The sequence below is a fragment of the Nothobranchius furzeri genome, chromosome 16 (genome assembly GCF_043380555.1).
Source record: "Nothobranchius furzeri strain GRZ-AD chromosome 16, NfurGRZ-RIMD1, whole genome shotgun sequence".
NCBI classification, from domain to species: domain Eukaryota; kingdom Metazoa; phylum Chordata; class Actinopteri; order Cyprinodontiformes; family Nothobranchiidae; genus Nothobranchius; species Nothobranchius furzeri.
Genome location: NC_091756.1, coordinates 50,953,621 through 50,973,840, shown reverse-complemented (window position 1 = coordinate 50,973,840; position 20,220 = coordinate 50,953,621). Strand labels below are relative to the sequence as shown.

The 20,220-nt window shown below is 44.6% G+C and overlaps 1 protein-coding gene across 4 annotated transcripts in view; it reads left to right on the top strand.

Moving 5' to 3' along the window:
* Positions 1-20,220, top strand: part of ebf3a (EBF transcription factor 3a) — an 81,313-nt gene that overhangs the window by 40,246 nt on the left and 20,847 nt on the right. For 2 of the 4 annotated variants that reach the window (XM_015962482.3, XM_070545445.1), the window contains exons 9-11: positions 1,861-1,991; positions 2,301-2,427; positions 18,243-18,331. In XM_015962482.3, coding sequence (XP_015817968.1) covers positions 1,861-1,991; positions 2,301-2,427; positions 18,243-18,331 — 347 coding nt within the window. Of the gene's footprint in view, positions 1-1,857; positions 1,992-2,300; positions 2,428-18,242; positions 18,332-20,220 lie in introns of all 4 variants that reach the window. The other 2 variants (XM_015962481.3, XM_015962479.3) reach the window with 1 other exon arrangement.

Below are 20,220 nucleotides of genomic sequence, written 5' to 3'. Positions count from 1 at the left end.
CTTCAAATTTTCAAGTACACTTCAGGTGTTGTACTATTTTGGATACACTGTCCTCAGGCTCCAGCCTTGTTTTATATTGATTGTATTAAAACAAAGAAAACAATCTGAAGTTGTTTTTAATTTACCGGTCTGGCCCACTTGGGACTAGATTTCCCTCAATGTGGCCCCTGAGCTAAAATGAGTTTGACACCCCTGGTCTAGAGGATATCTGCATGGAGGAATGGGCCAAAAAACCAGCAACATTGTGTGAAAACCTTGTGAAGACTTACAGAAAACCTTTGACCTCTGTAATTGCCAAGACAGAGGGCAGCAATAGCTCAACAACTTGAGCGGGTTGTCCAGTAATCGAAAGGTTGCAAGTTCGATCCCGGCTCCGAACAGAGAATTCTGCTGTTGTGTCCTTGGACAAGACATGTAACCCACCTCGCCTGCTGGTGGTGGTTGGAGGGACTGGTGGCACCTGTGCTCTGCAGCCTCGTCAGTGCCCCAGGGCAGCTGGGGCTACATTGTAGCTCATCACCATCAGTGTGTGTGAATGTGTGTGTGAATGGAGGATGTTACACTGTAGTGTAAAGTGCTTTGGGGTCCTCTGACTCTGAAAGGTGCTATACAAGTGAGTCATTTATCATTAACATTTAACAAAAGGTATATAACAAAGTGTTGAAATGGGCTTTCGTTACAGAACAAGTACTTGTTTTCCACCTTAATTTGCAAATACTATTGTAAAAATCAGACAATATGATTTTTTTGGAATTTTTATCTCATTTTGTCTCTCATAGTTGAGGTATACCTATGATGAAAATTACAGGCCTTTCTCATCATTTTAATGGGAAAACTGGCACAACTCTAAGTTAACTAAATGCTATTTAGCTCCACTGTATATTAATATACATTAAAAAACTGGAAGTCAGTTTTACAAGAAAGGACAAAGGAACACAGTTCTGTCCCATCCATTTGTAGCTGGTTCACCAGGTATTTGATATATATATAATTTTTCTTTTTTTCATATAAGCGCACACACAGGAACAGGCACACATGCACACACTTTGCCTTCATTTCACTTTATAATTAATCTGAAGCCACACTTGAAAGGAGAGAGAGGAGCAGTCATTACCTCGTGTGTGTGTGTGTGTGTGTGTGTGTGTGTGTGTGTGTGTGTGTGTGTGTGTGTGTGTGTGTGTGTGTGTGTGTGTGTGTGTGGTGTTGAAGTGAACAAAGCTAAAGAGGATAAAAGTCACAACCCAATTAAACCACGTTTTCGCTCTTTCTCCCTCCCTCTCTATTTCTCTCTCTCTCTCTCTCTCTCTCTCTCTCTCTCTCTCTCTCTCTCTCTCTCTCTCTCTCTATCTCTGCCTATGGGCGCTTGCGTGTGTGCATGTGTTGATGTTATGAAGATCAGTGTTTCCAACCTCTGGGTCTTTCACAGAGGTCATTTTTGGATCAGAAGGACAAGAGAGAAGCAAAATTATTCTAACATTTCTTAAGTCTACAACAACATTTTGAATCCAAGAAGCTTTTGAGCAGTAGTCAGTTTTGTTTGCCTATTCTTGAACATATTTTAAAAAAGTAAGTAAAAAGTTGACATACTTTTACCATGCATTCAAAAAATCTCTTGACATCTCAAGCAGCCTCCAACATGCCTCTACTCCACCTTCTATACACCTGTCTTACCCAAACATTTGTTTGCACCTTTACTGGACTCTCAGGTCAAATGGCAAGTGTAGTGACGTGTGTTCCTCAGCATACTCCCGATGTTAATTATTCTCTGGAATCCAAGAGGGTCCATCTTTAATTTGTTGTAACACAATTGCATTGTTCAGACATTCATGTTTGTGTGTCTCTGTGTGTGTTGTCCAGCAGCCACGCCCTGTATAAAAGCCATCAGTCCCAGTGAGGGCTGGACGACGGGTGGAGCCACTGTCATTCTTATTGGAGATAACTTCTTTGATGGATTGCAAGTTGTCTTTGGCACCATGCTGGTGTGGAGCGAGGTAACATTCAGCAATCACATCATCAATAATCAACACACACATTCAATTATTTCACCATTGATGTTTAGTACACACAGAACAAAGATAACAGCCACTAGATGTCATCGATGTGATTGTGATACAACCCCAAATTCCAAATTTTCCTTCATTTGTTACTGTTCAAAAAATATGTCTTGTATTAACCTGGTCCAATGTCAGAACTCTGTGTTCCACCTGGGATGGACCATCAAACAGTAGAAACAACTCAGCGGCCATCAAAGTTGTCCCCATTTCCAATGTGTTTAATGTTTTTAATGTCTTTGTCTTCAGTTGATCACCCCTCATGCCATCAGAGTCCAAACTCCACCCCGCCACATCCCTGGGGTTGTTGAGGTCACGTTGTCTTACAAGTCCAAGCAGTTCTGTAAAGGGGCACCAGGACGATTCGTCTACACAGGTAACGCACGCACATTGATTTCACATTCTTTGGTTCTAGATTTCTAAATTATTTTAAAATGGACTTGGTCTGACAACTGAGGTAAACTCTAAGATATTTCTGAGGCCAGAATTATCACTAGTGGTCACCATGAACGTTTAAAAAAATAATTTTTCTGTCATTAAATGTAAGAAAAAATGCTCCAATGTTTTAATTTGACCAAATCCCTACCTTGTTTTAGTTTGAATAGACCATGTTTGAGGAGAAAATCTTGAGTTCAGGCTGCACCCTACATGACCAAAGAACGACACAGGACATCACGGGTTTGCACGGAAAACGTGTATTAACTCCACTGTTGCCATATACATATTAACATGGTGTCAACATAAGGGAGGAGGGGCTAAGTTACAGGACCCGGAAAGGGACAAACTTACGATGCCAATACACAACATATTCCTCCCCCCGTACTTCAAAAATATAAGAAATGAAAATAGATTCAACAGTCATCATGGAAGAACTAACTCTTTCAACCATCTAACAACCAAAAAACTAACCTCTGTGTTGTACGAAAGAATAATAAAGAAAAATCCTGGCTAGGGAATGAGGGTAGACTGCCTCAATTCCCAGGCTAAACCCTGGGGATTATTCTGCCCCACCTGTCTCTTTTTTATATATATGTATCTATATCCGGGGTAGCCCCTAATTGATAGGAAAGTCTGTCAGGAGGTCTTCTGACTGCTAGGGTAAATACGACCAGCTGGCTGATCAGTTCCATCACCAACTTCCGCTGGTGGAGCAGTGACGTCCGTCACTGACAATGAAGCAGGTTCAGGGGCAACTGGAATGAAACCTGCATCCAAGGTTGGTTCTTGGACTGTCCCTGGTGACGAAAACTCCTCCCGAGAAGTATCCAACTCTGAAACATGAGGTGTTGAATGGTGAACGTCATTTGCAGGACTGGATTGAATGAGTTGATCAACATGTTGCCTCCATATTAGACGATCCCTTGTTACAACGGTATATGACACTGGTCCAGTTTTAGTAACCACAGTTGCAGGGACCCACTTTTCTCCTTTGGTGTAGTTTTGAGCAAGAACATGATCTCCAGGTAGGAAAGTGCAAAACTTTGTCTTTGCTCGACCATCCACTTGGGCTCTTTGATGATGTTGCACATGCTCCCGAGTGCTACAAGGTCTCAAGATGTCGAGTCTAGCGCAGAGTTGTCTCTTCATCATAGCCATGGCAGGTGACACTTTAGTAGTAGCGTGAGGTGTGTTCCTATATGATAAGAGGAAAGTGTTCAGGTGTCGGTTTAGTGAATGTGTCATTTTTGCTGCTGAGAGTGCTTGCTTCCGGGTCTGTATAAACCTCTCAGACAGCCCATTTGTTGACGGGTGATATGGTGCAGACCTGAGGTGCTGGATGCCATTTTCTTCCATGAAGGTCTTAAAGTCTTCAGACACCAGCTGTGGACCATTATCGCTCACAAGCTGTTTTGGCAGGCCAAAACGGCTAAAGATGGACTTTAATTCTTCAATAGTTTTCTCTGAGGTGGTAGTTTTCATGGGTACAACTTCAGGCCATTTACTGTGGGCATCAATTACCAGTAGGAACAGTAGCGGTTTTAGGCACGGGCAGACAGGGCAGTTGCCCGGGGCGGCATTTTTTCATGACACAAAAGGGCGCACAAGCGCTGAGTAAAAAAAAAGAAAGAAATCTGCGCTGCACCGAGGTTTTCTATTATCTGTCATATCACAGTGTCTGGATTGGAAACAGCAAGTTGGCGCCCCCTGCAGCTGCAGGCGCTCCTGCTGACTGAGAACGTTCACGGTGTGTGTATGAAGAAGAGGAAGGGGAGGGGCGCGGCGGGGGAATTCACCTCTGGGTGGGTCCAAATCAAATGAGCGGGTAGGGGCTGAATCAACTGTATTAACATGGCTAAAGTCAACCACATCTTGATGTTCTTCCATTTAACGCACATTTCATTCATAATATCATAAACACAGGCCTATCATTCTTTCAGGTTTTTCTGAATTGTGTGAAATGGCCGAATAAAAAAAGGAAAATCAAAAAAATTTTGTGGTCACCCCCCCCCCCCCCCCCCCCATCAAGGTCAAATAGTTTAGTCCTGACTAAAGGAAACTTACTGAGTCAAGAGCCAAACAGAAGAGATGAACATAAAAATGCTAAAACCACCAGGTGCCCGATTCAGGAATAAAAAGAAAAAAAGAGGAGAAAGATAAAGTCTCATGCTCTCATGATGCATGTTTTCATTTTTTTGAGCCAGTTAACTGGGATTTTAACGGTTAAATTCAGTCAACTAATTGCTAACAGAGCTAATAGGGCTGAAATATTGAAACAAATATTCAAATGGTTCGAAAAAATTCCTTGAATCGTTTTTTTTACTGATTCAAACTAGGATTTGTTAAATGCTCGCTGCAGCCTGTGGCCTGCCTGAACAACAACAAACACATGTTGATCATGTTCACATAATAATAAATAAAACAACTCTACAAGCAGAAGAAAACTCCCCAGTCACCACTAACTATCCTGTTTATTTATTGCAGATTGGCTGCACTGATTATTTTTACATGATTTGTTCTGTAAAAGTTGGCATTTTTGGTAGTCTACAGTTTTTTTATGTCAGTTTAAATTACAATTTCAGAGGCAATTCTAAAATATTATGGATCATGATAAAGATCTACTGGAGATCTACCCCAACTTTTGGACTGCTCTGCCAGTCACTGTGGCTCCAGCTGAGAGGAGCTTTTCAAAACTTGATCGTCATACCTGAGGTCAACTATGTTTCAGGGGCGGCTCACTCACCTGGCTCTGATTAGTACCAATCACTCAGTAGGGGGAGCAGATTTCATATGATGACATTATTGATGACTTTGCATCAAGGTTAGGTTTTAATTTTAGTTTGTTTTCTGTTCTAAGTGCAATGCTGTAGTGATTATCTTTAGTTTGTTATGTGTGAAATATTTTTGCTATTTAGAATATTTATTATATATTATGTTCATATATTCATAATATTTAGTTATTGTTTGTTTTTGTGTATTTGATTCTATATATTTTGATACAGTATATAATGTATATTGCTTACATTCTGACAACTTCATAGTAATTATTGTAAATATGTGCAACTTAGAAAAATTAATGTTCAATAGTCGTTCTAATAAAACATGCCTGTTCGTAGAAAACATGCGTGTGTTCGTGCAGGTGGGGTGGTGGTAGTGGTGGTGGTGGTGGTGTGTGTGTGTGTGTGTGTGTGTGGGGGGGGGGGGGGTGGGGCACTCAAAGGGGGCCTCGCCCGGGGCGTAATTCTATGTAGAACTGCCACTGAGTAGGAACATGTGCTTTTCAACTGGTCCAGAAAAATCTGTGTGTACTCTTTGCCAGGGTTCTTCAGGCCAGTCCCACGGAGGTAAACAATGATGTATATCGGAAGGATTGCCTCCTGATTAGTGTGTGAAACGGTGACATCCACCTGCCCCAACACTGGAACAGACTCCCCTGTGTAGGTTCTTAGCTTTAGCTTTGTCTTTTGCAAAGGGAGGTGGTGCAACCGTTTTTGTACAATGTTTCTGGTATCATAGACACACATGTACCAGTATCAACCTGCATACGTACTGGGGATCCCTCCAGCAGAACTGTGACCCAATACTCATCATCCCTGTCGCTGACAGCCAAAACATGTACAGTATCTTCATCATCAGATTCACAGTCACTGAGTTTTTGCTCCATTTTGTTCACCAGTTTTTTTTTTTTTTTCCATTCGGGACAATCCCGTTTCTCCCGTTTGTAAAGGTTACCTTGGTCTCTGACTTCTTGGCTTTACAGGCACGTTCAATGTGGCCCATCTTACCACAGTTTCTGCAAGTCAGGGTTTTACACCAACAGTCATTAGTTTGGTGCCCCGTTTTCCCGCAGCGGTAGCACAACCTGTCTCCTTTGGCTGTATTCTTGGGATCAGAAGATAACTGATAAACCTGTGTGAATGCACTCAGTTGTTGTGCTTCACGAGCCACCATTTCCATTGAAGTATTCACTTCAATTGCTTTTTCCAATGTCAAGTTAACCTCAGTTAGTAGTCGTTTCTGAATAGCCTCACTGCGTAATTCACACACTAGCCTGTCGCACAGTGTATCATTTAGTGAAAGTCCAAACTCACAATGTGCAGATAGGCATTTCAATACTGCTACAAACTGTACAACAGATTCACCCCCCTTGGTTCCTCTTATGAAACCTGAACCTCTGCAATGATCAGAGCTTTGGGTGAATAATGACTCCTTAATATTTGTACAATTTCCTTGTATGACTTGTTCTCCAGTTTGTCAGGTTGCACCAAACTCCGTAATAGGTTGAAAGTTTTTCCACCATGACACTTAAAAAGGTTGGCTCCATGACGTCATCATCAATCTTGTTAGCCAGCACGAAATAATCAAATCTTTCAGCATATGAACCCCATTGCTCAATACTTTCCTCAAATAGTCCAATATTTCCTATAATTGAAGCCATTCTGCACTCAACAGTTCTCTTCTTCACACTGAACTGTCATCCATTTATTTTTTTATTTTATTTATTTACCATCCTGTCCCGTGCAGGTGCGGCTTCAGCCTCGTCTGTCTCTCACACACTCCCCAGCTGCAGCAGCGCAGCTCCGCGAGTCTGCTCGCTTGTCCTCCTCACAGGCCACAGTGAACTGGAAGCGGAACCGACCGGATTCATCACCGGGAAAAAAAACAAGAAAAATAAACTAACACAGCGCCAGAACGTGGCAGCTCGTCGCCAGTTTGTTGTGTACCCTTGATTCTACATGACCGAAGAACGACACAGGACATCACGGGTTTGCACGGAAAACGTGTATTAACTCCACTGTTGCCATATACACATTAGCATGGTGTCAACATAAGGGAGGAGGGGCTAAGTTACAGGACCCTGAAAGGGACAAACTTACGTTGCCAATACACAACAGCCCCTATGATCAATATTGATTGATTGATTGGTTGACTGATTGATTGATTTAACATACATAGAAAACATGTCATAATTGTTGCAGAAAAGTGTCTGAAATACTTCACCATTAAACAATAGTTGGTCCATCCAAATGATTAAACATATTGTATATGCAGTTTAATACGGTTTATGAAAGCAAGGAATATCCACACAAATGGATGGTACAAGACATCCATCCATCCATCCATTCTTGTCCGCTTATCTGGGGTCAGGTTGTGGGGGCAGTAGCCTAAGCAGGGAGGCCCAGACTTTTCTCTACCCAGCCACTTGGGCCAGCTCCTCTGGGGGAATCCTAAGGCGTTCCCTGGCCAGCCAAGAGAAATAGTCCCTCCAGTGTGTCCTGAGTCATCTTTTAAGTCTTCTCCCAGTTGGACGTGCCCAGAAATCCCGACCAGTGAGGTGTCCAGGAGGCATCCTAACCAGATGCCCAAGCCACCTCAACTTGCTCCTCTCGATGTGGAGGAGAAGCGGTTCTACTCCGAGCCTTTACCGGATGACCGAGCTTCTCACTCTATCTCTTAGGGAAAGCCTCGCCACCCTGCAGAGAAAACTTATTTTGCCCACTTGTATCCACAAACTCATTCTTTCGGTCACTAACCAAAGCTCATGTCCATAGGTTAGTGAAGGAACGTAAATCGACCGGTAAATCGAGAGCTTTGGCTTCTGGCTCAGTTCGCTCTTCACCACAACAGATTGATACATTGCCCGCTTCACTACAAATGCAGCACCAATCCGCCTGTTAATCTCGTGCTCCATTTTCCCCTCACTCATGAAAAAGACCCGGAGATACTTAAACTCCTCCACTTGAAGTAGGACCTCATCCCTGACCCAGAGAAGGCATTCCACCATTTTTCAACTCAAGACCACAGTCTTGGATTTAGAGGAGCTGATTCTCATCCCAGCTACTTCACACTCGGCTGTGAACCACTCCAGGGAGAGCCAAAGATTATGTTCTGATGAAGCGCCATCTGCAAAAAGCAGAGATACAATCCTTAGGCCACCACAACAGATGCCCTCAAGACCTTGGCTGTGCCTAGAATTCCTGTCCATAAAAGATATGAACAGAATCTGTGACAAAGGGCAGCCTTGGCATAGCCCAACTCTCACCGTAAATGAGCCTGACTTATTGTCAACAATGCGGACCAAGCTCTGGCACTGGCCATTTATGCCCCTTTCACACTAGCATCGGCTCCATACCGGTTGCACCCTGACAAAAGGCAGGCTATGCTAATGTAGAAACTCTATGCTATCCAGACCAGGCAGAGCTGATGCTAGTGTGAAAAGGCCTTTAGAGACCTAACAGCCCGTATCAGAAGACCTGGTACCCCATACTCCCGAAGTACCCCAAAGGGCCTCCCAAGAGACGCGGTTGAACACCTTCTCCAAATCCACAAAACACATGTAGATTGGTTGGGCATACTCCCACGCACACTCCAGGACCCGAGGGCATTGAGATGGTCCAGTGTTCCACGGCCAGGACAAAAACAACATTGCTCCTCCTGAATAAGAGGTTCGACAATCTGTTGGACCTTCTTCTCCAGAATCCCTCAAGAAAATTTACCAGGGAGGCTCAGGAGTGGGATCCCTTGTAGTTCGGACACATACCATGGTCCCCCTTTTTAAAAAATGGGGGGCCGCCACCCTAGTCTACCATTCCACTGGAACTTTCCCTCCATGTCCATACAATATTGCAAAACCACGTCAGCCAACACAACCCTAAAACATCCAGAGCCTTGGGGACCTCCAGGTGGACCTCATACACCCCTGGAACCTTGCCACCAAGGAGCTTTTTAACCACTTCACTGACCTCAACACCAGGGATTGCAGATCCCAACCCAAAGTTCTGGAATTTTTGTCAGAGGTGGGAATTGAAGCTCCCTCTAACAGAAGGCTCTGTCAGACGTTCCCAGCAGACCCTCACAATAAGTTTGGGCCTGCCAGGTCTGACCGGCATCCTCCCCCACCATCAAAGCCAACTCACTACTAGGTAGAGGTCAGTTGGCAGCTCCGCCAACAGAGTTGATCAATGAGCTGTGACCCAAGGTATCCTGGCGCCAAGAGAACATATGGACACCTTTATGTCCCTGCCGGGCTCCATGGGCGAAAAGCCCAGACACCAAGCTCTAATCAACGTACTCCACCTTTCAGACCTGGCTCCAGAGTGGGGCCTCTGTGACCCGCATCATCATCATCATCATCATCAGGCAAGGGAACATTGTTTCCATTGACATTTGTTGTCATTAGGGGTCTATGGGCTTCATTTTGTTTGATCCCTCACCTGGTACAAGACAGAATTGACAATTCTGGAGGTCAGCATTTTGCTTTTCACTAACCTTTCAGGGTTAATGGATACTCTACTGAGGACAGAAACACCTGCATATTGGACGGAGAATATTAGTGGTTTGAGAGACTTCTTGTAATGGTCTTCTAATTATTCTTGTCTTGATCATGGGGGCAGCAGTCCTTTTAGAGAAATACTGACTCTCTCCCTATAGCCACTATACGAGCTCCTTTAATAGCTCCTACAACACTCCTGGTGCCAACTTAGAGAAATAATACTTTCAGTGTGTCCTGAGCAAGGGGAACCTCTGCCTGCCAAAAGAGAAGCCAACACTGACCTTGCAAAAAATGCAGTTCCCGCTCATCTACTAGGGGTTGGACCCAGAAAGGAGCAATTTTCCATGGACTCCCATGTTAAAATGTCACATGTTTACAGCCTGCTACAAAAAATGTTTTAGGTTTATTAGGTCAGGTTTACTGTCATGATAACTCAGATTGGGGTGAAATTTTGGGTAACTCTGACAAATAATTAGGGGCATATCCTTTTGTTTGACAAGTAGTAGATGAGTTGTCAGTGCTACTGCTAGCTACTCACCTCCTGCTTGCTCCAGGGAAGGCCTCGGCCTCAATGTCACGTTAAAAGTGTTACCATCAAAAAGGCAGATGTTAGGACAGTCGCTCAACTGTGGTTTTTCTTTTTTTTTTAAAAGTGCAGCCAACCTACGTAACCTTTAGTTGACTAAATTAACTTGTAGCTACACCAGCTCTGAGTTTGATAGGTGTCAATCATCAGGCCCCACCCTCACAGTCCCGCTCTCAGCTTCGTTTTAGTATTTTCTGGGAGTGAAAAGGCGCATGACTCGGCCAAGATGGCGGCAGTGGGAAGCATCTTCTGGGCTCCAATTCCGCTCTTCAGAAACCTGTGGGTGGCAGCACAGAGGGTTTGTCCATTTTAGATATACAGTTAATAAGGTCTTGAGCTGATCCCTGGGGCTCTTATAAGCAGGACATGCCTGTGTCCAGGGGTTATCCTGGCAGCATGCCCAGAGATGACCTGGATGACTAACAACCTTCACCAGTATAATGTCTGAGATGGTGGTGTTGTAGGTATAAGACGGTGATCGCAGAAAGAATATTAGAGAACTCTGTAGACTTTTTAGTCAGATTTTATCAGAAAACACTTTGGTAGATTGCCATAAACCAGCTTCCATGTGAACACACACAACTCATATCCGTTCATGAAATTTCTATGAGTATTGATTGAAGAGAATCGATCAGAGTTTAACCTACCTCCAGATATCCATTTACACACAGACAAAATGACAGCAGTTCTACATGTTGACAGTTTCCTGAGTGTCTCTAATCCATATCGACATCCTGTAACACACACTGACTTTAATAAAACCACAACAGCAACACGTAACAGTCACCTGGAATGTGAGCGAAAGAGTTTGGATTTCACTGTTTTGTTCATCTTCTGTCGAAGGTTTAGAGTCTGTTTGTTTGTCAAAACATCAGCTGAATTGAAGGTTGCTGCCTAGGTTATTACCTACACGATAAAGAACGTTGGAATGAAATCAATGAATAAATTAATCACACACCCCCATAAAAAATCTTATAGCTCGTCTGTATGAGTTCACAGTGGACTGTGTGAAACCAACAGAATCAGTGTATCCATGACAGCATAAACCACAGTGATTGATTAGTTATCGGTTTTTTGATCAAATCACTTCTTTACAGACTATTTAACAATCAGATAATGACTTCCCAGGAAGTAACTGATGAGTGCTGTGAAATTTCTGGTTGTCAAAACCAGTTTCTGAGAGATCACACCTGGTTTACAGATCAGGTGATTTACTAATGATTTCTTTGTTGCTAATAAGCTGGTGTGATGAGAAATGGCTTAGTTTTTATGGTATTTGCCTCCATTTAATTTCTACACAGTGCTGCATCTAAACGAAGAAGAAGAAAAGAAGAAGAAAATATCATTTCTATAGCGCCTCTCAAGATAAAAATCATGAGGCGCTTAACAAAAACAAAAAATGTAAAAATATAAAAAGAATTTAGAAAATGGTTAAAAATATATTTTAAATGAGCAAAAATAGACAATTGTGATTAAAAAACAAAATGTTAAGAAAGAGAGAGAGTGAGTAGGAAAGAGGGAAATCTATGGATCCTGAGGAAGGTGGAATAGGTGGAGATAGCAGAATAAAGAGAGTGGTGAAGAAGGTCATACAAAAGCCAGCTTGAACAAGTGAGTCTTCAGCTGCTTTTTAAAGGAGTCCACTGAGTCCACTGATCTCAGGCTCAGGGGGAGAGAGTTCCAGAGTCTGGGGGCCACAGCAGCAGATGATCTGTCACCTTTGATCTTTAGCCTGGTGCGCTGCACAACCAGTAGGCTTTGATCACTGGACCTCAGGGACCTGCTGGGGGTGTAGGGACTAAGAAGATCACCAAATGTATGATGGTGCTTGTCCATGTAAGGCCCAATAGACCAGAACCAGGATCTTGAAATGAACCCTGAAAATGACTGGCAGCCAGTGAAGCTGGAGGAGAAGAGGGGTGATGTGGGTGTGTTTGGAGGACTTGGTCAGAAGCCGAGCACAGGCATTCTGAACCACCTGTAGACGGCTCAGGGAGGTTTTGCTCAGACAAGTGAAAAGAGAGTTACAGTAGTCTAAGCATGAGGAGATGAAGTTGTGGATAACTGTTTCTAGTTCAGAGCGGGACAGAATGGGACTCAGCTTAGCAATTTTCCTGAGATGGAAGAAGGAAGAGCGAACAAGAGAACTGACATGAGAATCCAGGGTGAGAGCTGGGTCAAAGGTCACAACAAGATTCCTGACGGAAGGTTTGGTGTGAGAAGCAAGCTGACCAAGAGAGTCTCTGACTTTGGGAATCAGCTTGTCTGGGGCACAGATGAGGATCTCAGTCTTATCTTCATTCAACTGTAGAAAGCTCCCACCATCCAGATTTTAATAGAGTCTAAGCAGGTGTGTAACCGCTGCAGCTTAGACATCTCATGGGGCTTAAAGGAGATGTACAGTTGGATGTCATCTGCATAACGATGGTAGGAGATTCCTTTGAAGGAGCTCAGGATGTGCTGAAGAGGGAGCAGATAGAGGAGGAAGAGCAGAGGCCCCAGCACAGAACCTTGTGGGACACCATGAGTAAGGGAGGTGGTGGAGGACCTAAACTTGGAGACAGCCACAGAAAAGGAGTGCTCAGAAAGATAAGAGGAGAACCACTCCAGAGCAGTTCCTGATAGGCCTACCCAGACTCTCAGCCTCTCCAGTAGCAGGTGATGGTCAACAGTGTCAAAGGCTGCAGTCAGGTCCAGCAGGACCAGAACAGAACAGTCCCCTGCATCATTGTGAGTCAGAAGGTCATTAGAGACCCTAAGAAGAGCTGTTTCAGTAGAATGAGCTCTACGAAAACCTGACTGGAAGCAATCATAGATGTTATGTTGATCAAGAGCAGCTGTGAGTTGTTTAGCCACAATCTTTTCCAAGATCTTGGAGATGAATGGAAGTTTAGAGCTGGGTCTGAAGCTGCTATGGAGAGAGGGGTCAAGACTCTGGTTTTTAAGAAGCGTGTAGATTACAGCGTTCTTAAAGTAAGTGGGGACCTGACCAGAAACCAGAGAAGCATTAATTATAGAGAGCACGGTGGGACCGATGGACTGAAAAGCACATTTAAACAAAGATGAGGGTAAGATGTTGAGGGGGCATGCTGAAGTCTTCATAGAGTTAACTAGTTTGGTTAACTCAGGCAAAGAAACAGGAGCAAAGCTATCTAGGATGATGGGCCTGGTTGGAGTCGGGAGAGGCAGCGATAAGGCTGAAGGAGAGATGTTAGATCTAACCTTATTGACTTTGTCCACAAAGAAAGACAGAAAGTTCTCACAGTCTGCAACAGAGTGGATGGAGGCTGTAGGAGAGGCAGGATAGACACTGTTGCTGATGGTGTTAAACAGCATCTTGGGGTTCCCTTTGCTCTGGGACACCAGGTTGGAGAAATAGGAAACCCTAGTGTCTCTGACTGCAGAGTTAAAGGATGTCAGAAGATCCTTTAGGTGCAGCAGAGGGACGTGGAGATGGGTTTTCTTCCACAAGCGCTCAGTTTTTCTGCATTGGCGCTTCAGGCTGCGAAGGCTGTCATTAAACCAGGGAGTAGGGTTCACTGCAGGAACTAATCTGGTTCTGACAGGACAGATGTTGTCCAGAATGGAGAGGCAGTGATCGTTAAACTGAGAAGTTAAGGAATCTGGGTCATCAGAAGAACAGGGTGGATCAAAAGCAGCAGAAAAATTGCTAGCTGTGCTCTCTTTAAGAAAACGAGAACTAACCATATGGCGAGCAGGAGGTGGGGATGCAGAAACTGACAAGTTAAAGAAAATGCATTGGTGATCTGAAATATAAACGTCCTCAGGACACTGTCAGCATTTAGACCCAGAGTAAAAACAAGGTCCAGAGTGTGCCCCCTGGTGTGTGTGGGGCCAGAAACATGCTGGGTAAAGCTGAAGGAGTCCATAAGGCTGGAGAAATTCATGGCAAAGTGATCAGAGGGATCATCAACGTGGATGTTAAAGTCGCCCACAATCACCAGTCTGGACAGATTCACAGTGGAGGTTAGAAAGTCACTAAACTCCTGAAGGAAAGAACTATTTGGACCAGGTGGACGATGGACCACAGCACAGTAGAATGGGTCCTTACGCCCGACTGTAATCAGCTGCAGTTCAAAGGAAGCAAAGTGACCAGAGGTTGTAGAGCTATATGGAAGATGGCCTCTGAAAACAACAGCTAGGCCTCCACCACGACCAGATCCCCGGGGCTGGCTAAGAAAAGAATAACCACTCGGGCAGAGTCCAAACAGACCAGAATAATCAGATGTTTGCTGCCAAACTTCAGTCAGAAACAGGAAATCCAGGTTTTTAGAGCGAATTAGATCATTGAGCAGGAAGAACTTATTGTTAACAGAGCAGGTATTAAATAGAGCCATGCTGAGTGAGGTAGAGGAATCAGAAACTACAGTAACAGCTGCAGTTAGTGGACGTAAACTAGCAGGGTTAGATCCACAGTGTTTATAAAAAACACTTATGGAGGGAACAGGAGGAGAAGCCACTGAAGAATGAGGATAAACCGACCTTAAAAAACTTGGACGGAGAAACCACACCGCAACGCGGCCTGGCGGGAATGTGAAAGTGGCGCTCAAGTCGTCAAACAAAGGACAAGAAACTAGAAGATCATGCCGATGTTTACTAGATAAAACACACTTTAAGAGAAGTCTTATTCTCACCTGGATTCCTGCTCATTTACCTCTTTTCCTCCTACGTTTTCCCGGGACTGGTTAAACATCGCTTGAAACGCCATGATTGGAATCATCGTTTGGCTCCGGGCCAGTGCGCCACAAAGGTAAACAAACAGGATGGTACGTCCTCTGTGCATCTTGGGCGATCGTGAACCAACGGAAGGACACAAGAGTCTGGCGATCATAGGAGATGGTAGCAGGGACACTACTGAAGAGGATTGCAGACTGGAGCAAGGTGGAAAAGAGGAGGTTAGTGGAGAAAAGTTTGAAAAAGTGGCCAGTGACCGCGGCTCAGCCAAGCACAGGCGCCATCTTGTTACCGACCGGAAGCGGAGGGCTGAGTAGGGTGTAGGGAGTGTGAAGTGGATGAGAGGAGGATCAGCACCTCCAAATCTGAGTCTGTGGTTGTTAAATAGAAAAGGGTGGTTTGCCTACTTTGGGTATGGGATAGTGTCCTGTCTCAGGTTTATGAGTTGAAGTTTCTCTGGGTTGTATTTGTTCCACAGGGTGGCCAGGTTCTGCTTTAAATATAGGGCAAGGAGTTTGGGATAGACTTGGAGGAGAGCTGCCGCTCTTCCATGTTAAAAGGATCTAGCTGTGGTGCTTCTGTCTGTTAGGAAATATAATTATACAATTGATGATGGTAATTCACAATACTGCATTCAATTTATCACTTTGAGCCATTTTTAACAAATACCAGCTACCAAAATAATTTTGAAAATCCAAACAACAAAAGTTGACTAAAGTTTTTGAATAAAATCTTTATAATGAGAAATGAGATTATTCTATAGGCCAGAAAAGACCTGCAGCTGGTCTGATTCATGAGAAGCTAGAGACAACTTAAACAGATGCACAACAGAAAAACAAAGTGATCAAAGAGTCAGCAACACAAAACAAGGTCACACAATCACAAAGGCTGTAGATAACATAGACATCAGGAGAGCTAACACACTCCTTTAACTGCTGCTGGTTCCGCCCTGCAGGCCTTCAAGGACTGAGCACACACAGTAACACAACAACACACAGTAACACTACATTACACAGTAACACACAGTAACCGAAACACACACACACACTGTCGTGATGTATAGGAGAGTCAGGCTAAAGCTTGTTAAATGCAGCTGAACCAAAACGGGATTATGATTCATGTCCTCTCTCTCTTCCCTCCCTCTCTCTCTCTCTAGCACACACACACACACACACACACACACACACACACACACACACACACACACACACACACACACACACACACACACACACACACACACACACACACACACACACACACACACACACACACACACACAGATTCATAACCATGCTCTGCTGCTTTCACTGACGCTCAGATTTATCATCTGCCTGTAGTTTAAACTCTAAATGATATTCGAGGAGTATCAGAAAATAGAAATGAAATCTGTTGCATTAAAAGTGTCTGAAGATTGAGTCACAGTGGTGTGTACAGGTCTGGGACATGCATGACTCAGACTGGAGAGTGTATCTGTTTTGTGAGTTTTTGTTCTTCGTCACTGAAAACTCATTCATGTTGGAAGTTCTGCTGCTTCAACATGGAATATTTCAGCATCAAGTTTCATCTGTTCCATATAAAACACCTGAAACAATCTGAAGGCCTCTCAGAACCTGGAGGACTGTCTCATCTATTCCCATGGTTCAGCCTGTCTGCTGTCGTCGTCGTCGTCTTCCTCTGCTTATCCGGGTCCGGGTCGCGGGGACAGCATCCCAACTAGGGAGCTCCAGACCGTTCTCTCCCCAGCCACCTCCACCAGTTCCTCCGGCAGGACCTCAAGGCGTTCCCGCACCAGATTGGGTCGACCCGGGGGCCTCCTGCCGGCAGGACATGCCCGAAACACCTCCCCAGGGAGGCGTCCAGGAGGCATCCTGACCAGATGTCCAAACCACCTCAACTGACTCCTTTCGATCCGGAGGAGCAGCAGTTCTACTCAGAGTCCCTCCCGAATGTCCGAGCTCCTCACTCTATCTCTAAGGCTGATCCCGGCCACCCTACGGAGGAAACTAATTTCGGCCGCTTGTATTCACGATCTTGTTCTTTCGGTCATTACCCAACACTCATGACCATAGGTGAGGATTGGGACGTAGATAGACCGGTAAATCGAGAGCCTGGCTTTCTGGCTCAGCTCCCTCTTCACCACGACAGATCGGCTCAGCGTCCGCATCATTGCAGATGCCAAACCAATCCACCTGTCGATCTCCCGACCCCTCCTACCCTCACTCGTGAACAAGACCCCGAGATACTTAAACTCCTCCACCTGAGGTGGGACCTCTCTCCCGACCCGGACTTGGCAAGCCACCCTTTTCCGGTCGAGAACCATGGTCTTAGATTAGGAGGTGCTGATCCTCATCCCAGCCGCTTCACACTCGGCTGCAAACCTACCCAGCAAGAGCTGAAGGTCAGAGCTGGATGAAGCTAGGAGGACCACATCATCTGCAAAAAGCAGAGACGAGATTCTCCTGCCACCAAACTTGACACACTCCACACCACGTCTGTGCCTAGAAATTCTGTCCATAAAGGTAATGAACAGAACCGGTGACAAAGGGCAGCCCTGGTGGAGTCCAACCCTCACCGGGAACAGGTCCGACTTACTACCGGCAATGCAGACCAAACTCACGCTCCTCTGGTAAAGGGACTGAATGGCCCTTAACACCCACCCAATACTCCTGGAGCGTCCCCCACAGGGTGCCCCAGGGGACATGGTCATAAGCCTTCTCCAAATCCACAAAGCACATGTGGATTGGTTGGGCAAACTCCCATGCCCCCCTCCATCACCCTTGCAAGGGTATAGAGCTGGTCCACAGTTCCACGGCCAAGACGAAAACCACATTGCTCCTCCTCAATCTGAGATTCAACTATCGATCGGACCCTCCTCTCCAGTACCTTGGAGTAGACCTTTCCAGGGAGGCTGAGGAGTGTGATCCCTCTGTAGTTGGAACACACCCTCCGGTCACCCTTCTTAAAGATGGGGACCACCACCCCGGTCTGCCACTCCACAGGACCTGCCCCCAATGACCACGCAATGTTGCAGAGACGTGTCAACCACGACAGCCCTACCACATCCATAGCCTTGAGATACCCAGTCTGCTGTCATATGTAAATAATAACTGCACACACATGTTCTGCTTTGTTGTGTTCATGAACACAATCTCATTTCAAAGTGTGTGATGAGTGACTTTCTCTCTGACTTCCTCAGCGCTGAATGAACCCACCATTGATTATGGTTTCCAGAGGTTACAGAAGGTCATCCCCCGTCACCCTGGAGACCCTGAGAGACTGCCCAAGGTACAACACTCACAGATGCAAAAACTACACAAAGTACATTGACAGAAAAAACAGGGCTACACACACAACCAGAAACCAAATATGTGTGTTTTTGTATTTGTCCCATCAGTGTGCGTTCTGGTTGGCTGCTCAGAGTCCGATAATCATCTACTGACTCTGCTGTTTGACTCGTGTGTGTGTGTGTGTGTGTGTGTGTGTGTGGTGTTGTTCATGACTGATGAGGAACCTACTCCTCTGGAGTCAGATGTACAAATGCACCTCCAAAATGCTTCCATTTTGACCTTAATTAAAACACTTGTTTTTTGAAAAGATTTTAATTCTGATTCAGTCAATTCTCTTCTCTCCTATTTTTAATTAATTTTTTTGCACCAAGTACCACAATTTCCTAAGGTGATTTCTCGCACAAATGGCAGTAAAACCCTTCTGATTCTGATTCCATGCTATTAAACATTACAGTAGTGAGAAAAACAATGTTTTGAGCAAATGTTTTATCTCTGAAGTAGGTTTTTCCTCCTGTTTTGATCAAAAATCCAGTTTAGTTTTGAGAGCTTTCATTTTGTTGAAATGAGTGTACTGTAGCAGACTTGCCTATGCCCTTGGCCATGTAGAAGGTGTGTCTTGTACTGTTACTGTCTATGGGGCTCAGCTCTGCCCCTAGCAATGCTGCATGGTACTTTCTGTCTCACCCTGCGGACACACTCCAGGATACCTCAGACTTGCCCTTCACATCTGAGGAAAGAAGAATATGTCAGTGGGCCTCACTTGGAGGAGCCTTCAAATTTAGACAGCCTTTGTTGTTGCCATGTATTTGAACAAGAAATGTGTAAATTCAGCGATTTAGACATAAAAATGTTGAAATAGTACAGAAAACAAACTTAAAGAACAGCCAAGCGGATAAACTGATTTTTGATTGTGTTAGTATTTTATTTGTCATGATGACAAGTGAGGCACCGCCTCAGCCACCTACCCCCATGATACCACATCAATGGTGTGCTTAGAAGGTGGTTGGAGACTGAAACAACAAATACGCTCTTATAGATTTCTTCATTCTAAAACTTTAGAAGTCTTTGCTTCACGTGTTGTTGGTTCTGTTAGTGTTCTGTACCGTCCAGTACACGGAGCCTTGAAGAACTACAGGATCAGTTTCATGAACAGCATTTCCCAGAATCACAAGTCTTTATGAGGCTCTTTTGTTTAGATACCTGCTGATCCTAAACCAGGATAAGGGTTCCCTGGTTTCCACATGGGTATGTGTATGTTTAATGAACATGTGAGCATGCAGACAAGCAACAGCTCAAAGAGGATATGTGCCCTGTGTTTTGTGTCTCCTGCAGCCCTCATGTGAGCTGACATGCTGTTAGCTCCGTAATGAAAACCACATCCCACCACCTCCTTAATAATTCATCTGTAATGGTTTTATTCAATTACACACACTGCCTTGTGCTCAGCACACGGTCGAGTCTCTCTGATAGCTGAAAATAATCCTGACCTGAACCTGGACATCTGCAGAACTTAGCCCACATGCCAGTTTAGAAGCATCCTTCAGGAATCCAAGCCTCATGAAGGCTTTAAAGCAGTGGAACTCAATAGGCGCCCCCGGACCACCGAACATCCACGTTGCAAATCAGTGGTAGAGTCGTGTTGCTGTTATCCAATCTGAGGCAAGATGTCCAAATATCAGGAAATAAAACTCCAAATCCTGCCATTATTAAACACTTTGCATTCCTAACACTAACAGGGAGAAGTCTAATGTGGACATCCCCCTCAGGACCTCCTAGGCAACAGAGGGGGATGTAACATCACCTTTCTGCAGTGCTCTTTATTTTACTTTCCTCTGTTACATATTTGATCCCAGTAATAATTACCCTTTGTGCAAAACCCCTCCCCCT